Raw genomic sequence first — 5,938 nt, forward strand, 5'->3', positions numbered from 1 at the left:
CACACACACGCATATTCACACTCTCATTCTTGAATGCTGATCAAAATGTTCTCATATTCACTTAAAGTTCTGCACCATCACCACTCCAAACTGATAAGTTACCCTCATTTGATGTCTTTCTTCTTCACTGCCTTTCTTTACTCAGTCATTCTGTGTCTTTTTATGGTACAAGCAGACATGTTTCCACCAACTGTTGTGGGCTCAACCGTTACCAAGGGCTGAACTGCGAGAAAGAAGAAGGAAGAAGTGAGTGAGTCAGGGAAGATTATGGAGGAGGTCTGGGGTCGGGATGTGGGCAGCATATGAAGAGGAGGAATGCAGTAGACAGTGGGTAAACACCGCTGGTAGCTTGACAACACAAGCGCATACACACACATGCAGACGTATTAACGCACACACAGCTCCCGAGGGCTTCATTGGGAATTTAGGACAAAACTGTCTCCGCTCTGTAGCTCCTGACCAAACAGGTAAGTGTCAGTCTGTTGTTGGTTTCTCGTCTGCTTCCCTTTCCTTTCTCTGCAAGGCAGGTAAAACTGGAAATCTGCACTGAGCGTCTGTTTAATTACAGTTGCTTTGATGAGGAATGATTGCATAATGTAGCTGATGTCTTGGCAACCTTTTGAGCATGTGCTGTGCTTTCAATGTGAAAGAAAAATGCCACATTGCAAAGACGATGATTAAGTCAAACTTCCTGATGATGCAAATCTTTCTTACGCACTGATGTGTCATACAGCAACTGAGAGTCTCTGTTTGTGTTTGTGCAGCTTAGTGGGAATTACCGTAACCATCTACAGCTGTGCATGCAAGGAAAAAATGTATTCTTCCCTCTCTTACTCAGAAGTTTGAGTGCAAAGAAGTGTGTATGAAAACATCATCTCACCATCTCAACTTGTGCTGCAACATGCATTCATTTACATGTAATTATAATTTATCAATACATGCTAAAGACAGACATAGAAAGGGTGACCTTTTTGACCTCACACTGAAACCATTCTTTATCTGATGTTCAAAGCGCCAGACAGATAACAGTTTTTCAATTTCATATTCAATATTTACAATGGTTGCAAAGGGATGCATCAGTTCTTAAGGGTGTACCACTTAGAAGAAAACCACAACCATTACTGTGAAATGGGGAACTTTTGAGAGGCAGATTAGATAAGATTAAGTCTAAGATTAACAGCCACACCAGCAGCTCAGTGAGATGCTACATGCTAATGCTAGAGAGTCAATGCTAACATGTTGACGTTCAGCACGTTACGTGGAAAAACCTCCAAATATAGGTTGAATACAGTTGCTTTACCAGTAAAACATTGTACATAAATATATCAGTCAAAACAATAATTTTGACATCACTGATAAAAAATACATTACAACCGGTGTTAAATACTCCGGCACTGTGTCTATAACAGAAATTTGCCATAATATTTTTCACAACCGAAGCTGCAATAACACATTTTGACACAGTTGTGTGTACTGTGTACTAGCCATTGTGTTGATAATGGAAACAGTTAAATACTGTCATATTTGTTGGCAAAACCTTTATTTATAAAGTAGTATTTTATATTTCAGACTGATGATTGCACAGTAAAACACTGTCATATTTCACGGCAGAGCTGTAAAAAAAGACAGGTTTTCTTTGTTTGTTTTTTTACAGTGTAGAACCTTAGTGTCTTAAAACGTATGGATGCAGAGGTAGTATGGATCCTCCACTTCCCACACAGCAAAATGCCCACATCAAATTCAAAGCTGGCTTTCTGTTAAAAATCTTTAGTTCCACACTCTCGGGACACCCATGTGTTTTAACACGTTGCTTAACTCCTTTTCTCAAACTTGACAAAGCTGGTGCACAGAAGACATTGAACAACTCATACAGGGTTATAATAGAGCACATCACTAGTAAATTCTCATCACTGCCGGTTGATTTCACACCTTTGTCTTATTGTTTCACTACTGATTCATTATTTATCTCCCCAGCTGTGTCCATGGCTCTTCTGTGCTGTGTCGTGTTGGTGCTGCTGTGTGTCTTTGACTCGGCCTCGGCCACTCTTGTAGCCGACATGGACTATGGAGGTGTTCCTCTGTGGATTAATCGCATGCTTGGCGAGCCCAGTGTGTTGAGCCTGCAGGGACGGATAGACCCAGTCTGGTTCAGAGCCAACAACCCCCAGGCCTGCCCTCTACAGTGCGACTGCCCCATCCAGTGGCCCACGGCGCTCTACTGCGACCACAGAGGCCTGGCAGACGCCCCTGACCGCCTGCCGGACAGAACTCAATACCTGTTTCTACAGGTAGGAAAAACACTGACACGAGAACTGAGCGTGTGTTGTCTTTACAATGGTCTGCCACTCGCCCACAGCGGTTTTTCAATCCCTGTTCATTTGAACTCTAAAGTGTGAAACGTGAAATTCCTTTAGACATTTTTTCTTTTGTTCCCAGGGCAACAACATCTCATCCCTGTCCTCCTCTTTTCTGGCCAACATTACTGATCTACGCTGGCTCATCCTGGACCACAACCAGCTGCAGAGCGACAAGCTGGATCAGGCCGCCCTGCAGAACCAGAGCCAGCTGTGCTACCTGTTTGCCAACTACAACAACCTGACATCAGTGCCCAGTGCTCTACCAGCTGGACTTAAACAGCTGCGTCTGGCCCACAACCAGATCAGCAGCATCAGCCCTGGCGCTTTCCAGAACCTGCACAACCTGACGCTGCTGCTGCTGCAGGGAAACCAACTGCGAACCATCGCAGAGGGAGACCTCAAGGGTAGTGTAACGTGTCATTTCCTGATTAGATAAGGTTACAGCACAAGTAGACAAACATTTAATGTTTTACTTTTGTTGTTGACTACTCGTCTACACAGGTGGCTATCAGGGCAGTTGGAGTCAGAAGGTTGTTTAATTCAACAGTGACTGGATTTCACGTCAAGCTATTTCATTTAATGAATTTAATCCGACTGCTCTGACCCAAATGGCGACAGAACGAAGCGGGCAGTAGAATAAACAAAGAAGCTAGATTTAATGATGAGATCCAATCGCAGGACACACAGAGTGAAAACAGATGAACCGACGAAGAGGGAGGGGAAAACACAGGCTGTAATACACTGGAATGATTCATGATTGATTAATTGATCTGTCACACACATTTTTGTTTTGCGTGTGTGTTACCCTCATCTTGCAGGTCTGTCCAGCCTGAATCTGCTGGACCTCAGTGGGAATTTGTTCTCGTCCGTCCCCCGGCATTTACCCCCATCAGTCGTGCAGCTCTATCTGTCCAATAACACTCTCTCTGGGCTGGATGAGGACAGTTTTGTGGGATTTCTCGACCTTAAGTATCTTCGTCTCAGTCGCTGTGGTCTGAAAATCCAGGGCATCCACCCGCAGGTCTTCAACATCTCCAGTTTGGTGGAACTGGACCTTTCTTATAACAAACTCAGCACTACTCCCACAGTCCCCACCACCCTGCAGTACCTCTACCTGGAGGCCAATCAAATACAAGGTGAGGGGCATACGTACACAAAGAAAACAGGCACATACAGACACAAAATACAGTCACGTCTTTGAAATGCTAATACCCCACATTACTAGCCTTTACAATTCAACAATGCACTCACTTCTTGCGACAGCAGAGTACAATATTAGTGAGTTATGTGGCTGGCCACCTGGGGAGGTCTGACACCCAAACTCTGCTATGAGCAAGAAGATGAAATGTGGAAAATGTGAGAGGAGCTTTAAAGAAAGCACGAGTTCCTCGAACACACAGTCGGCCCTCTTCACTGCATACAGGGTGGGAGGGGCCGGGGAGAGATGGAAGACGAGGGAGAATAAAGGGAGGGGAGGGACTCTGAGACATGGAAAGAGAAAAGGGTGGAGGAGAGAGGAGAAGAGGGAATTTTGGGTGGTTGGATGAAGGGAAAGTAGGCTAGTAAAGGAGAGAGGAGAGTGGTATGAAACATCTGTGATGGATTCAGAGGTAAGAGCACCAGATGAGCCAGAAGCACATGCTGTTCCCATCATCACGGTCTCCTCTTTGCTCTCTCTCGGTCTGCTCCCCAGCACTTTGGTCTTCTTTGTACAGATAAGATTCATGACACAGTGCCGCAGACTTGTAGCCAGGAGCCACATTTTGACTCACATGATCATCTGGCAGCAGTGTGCAATTTTTGTTCACAGGCTCTGGCAAAGTAGAAGATTGTTCTCATTTCTCGATCTGTTTACGCACCAACAAGAAAGACAGACAGACAGACTGCAAAACATTTGCGCAAAAACACACACCTCATCGTCTAGCTAGCAGCCTGACAGCTACCGCGGTGCCTTGCCTGCCAAAGCCTACAGTCTGTGCCGAGGGAGGCTCTACTACTGAAATGAAGTGAGAAAGCAAAAGAGAGGGTGTTGTGGTTTTCCTCGTCCTCCGTTTTCACCACAGCACCTGCAAGGCTACTAATGGGAAACGCAGACTGTTTTAGAAGAAGAGCGTTTGCAGACTGCACAGACAAATCTCATTTGATCAAACCAGCACTTCATCTTAATGATTTACATGTGATGAACACATGGTACATGATGTGAAATCAAAGCTCTGTGAGCTGCTTTAGCATCGACAATGTTTTGACAAGACAGCAATACAAAGAAGGCTGTCACTCTGATGAATAATGAGTCTGTGTTCATTACAGGGTTCAACGTGACTAGTTTCTGCAGAGAGGTGGGACCTCTGTCCTACTCCAGGATGAAGATATTACGACTGGACGGGAACAAGATGACCTACCAGCAACTGCCCCCTGACTGGGTCTACTGTCTGCGAGTGCTTGAGAGGATTTTCGTCTGACTCCCGCCTGCTGAGCATGATCAAAAACAGGATTGCTGTATGCAACTGGACAACCTCACCTCGTGACACACAGTACAAAACGGGATTCGACTTCAGATCTTTGTTTTGTTAGCTAACTCATCATTTCTGAAGTCAAAGCCTTAAAGCTAGAAACCAGAGACTCTAATTCATCATGTGTTCAATATGTAGATGCACTGCAGCCACTGAAGGGATGCCAAAGCTTGAACTTGCACAATAAACCAGTGTTATTTTATGGTGATGCCAAAGTCCCGATCAAAACATTTCTCATTCCACCAGTGCATTCCCATGAGTGTCTCTCTCTCTCGTTCCATCTTCGCGTTCTGCCTCAGCAGGGTTGTACATCTGTGTGTTATTACTGAATAGGAACTGAGACAAACCATCTCATTTATGACGATACAGAATAATAAGCTCTGGTTAGACTGAGCTGTCTTAGGGGGGAACAGAAACACGTATGAATGGCAAAATTCAGTAGCTTTCCCTTGAGAGGATCTGACTCAGTTAACTGGACTGAGTTGAACAGCCACACCAGTCCGCACATGGAGCCTGGCGGAACACAAAACTATTTAAAGTCTTTTCTGCAAAACAGCGTTACATTAAACTTGAATTTGTAAACTTAGGTCCATGATCCTGAACATGGGTTTCGGTTTGCAGATGCAGAAGAAAAATAAAATGCACATTAACATAATATTGCGTACTCGTCTTGTTTTTTTGAAAAGCTACTGCAATACTCAGTTTGACAATACCTGAAATACAAGCAATCTAATGCTGCTTATCATCTAACCAGACGATTCAAGCAGCAGCAAAGGGCATATAGATATATGTGACGATAAATGACTGGACAGAATGGACAATAAACCAATGGGGTAGTATAGTAAAGAAGGGATTTATTGTTTAATATCTTATACATCTGTACACAGTGACTAGATTATGTACAATATAAATAAGTGGGTTTCTAGTACTGGTATGTGCAGTAAGAAGAAGCCATCATAGTCACATTTGGTCAGAGTTAAATATAGTGCATGCTGCCATAGCAGCAGCAGAGTTAATGGAGATTTTACCGTTGACTGCTTTTTGTTACCTTGACATTTGGCCTTTAATGGT

At 44.1% G+C, this 5,938-nt stretch overlaps 1 protein-coding gene across 1 annotated transcript; it reads left to right on the forward strand.

Moving 5' to 3' along the window:
• The first annotated feature begins 213 nt into the window (after nt 1–213).
• Nucleotides 214–5,522, forward strand: LOC311254619 (lumican). Its single transcript, XM_084348492.1, has 5 exons — nt 214–467; nt 1,975–2,288; nt 2,437–2,761; nt 3,176–3,493; nt 4,665–5,522. Exons 1-5 carry the CDS (start codon nt 290–292, stop codon nt 4,814–4,816), a joined length of 1,287 nt encoding a protein of 428 aa, XP_084204618.1. The 5' UTR covers nt 214–289; the 3' UTR covers nt 4,817–5,522.
• The last annotated feature ends 416 nt before the right edge of the window (nt 5,523–5,938 follow it).

Source organism: Pagrus pagrus, assembly GCF_965226575.1.
Source record: "Pagrus pagrus genome assembly, chromosome: 3".
In the NCBI taxonomy this organism is placed as follows: domain Eukaryota; kingdom Metazoa; phylum Chordata; class Actinopteri; order Spariformes; family Sparidae; genus Pagrus; species Pagrus pagrus.

Coding starts and splice junctions, on each gene's coding strand:
- LOC311254619 (XM_084348492.1), top strand. CDS start 290: ATGTGGGCAGCATATGAAGAGGAGGAATGCAGTAGACAGTGGGTAAAC. Junction 468..1,974: donor TGTAGCTCCTGACCAAACAG/GTAAGTGTCAGT, acceptor TTATCTCCCCAG/CTGTGTCCATGGCTCTTCTG. Junction 2,289..2,436: donor CTCAATACCTGTTTCTACAG/GTAGGAAAAACA, acceptor TTTTGTTCCCAG/GGCAACAACATCTCATCCCT.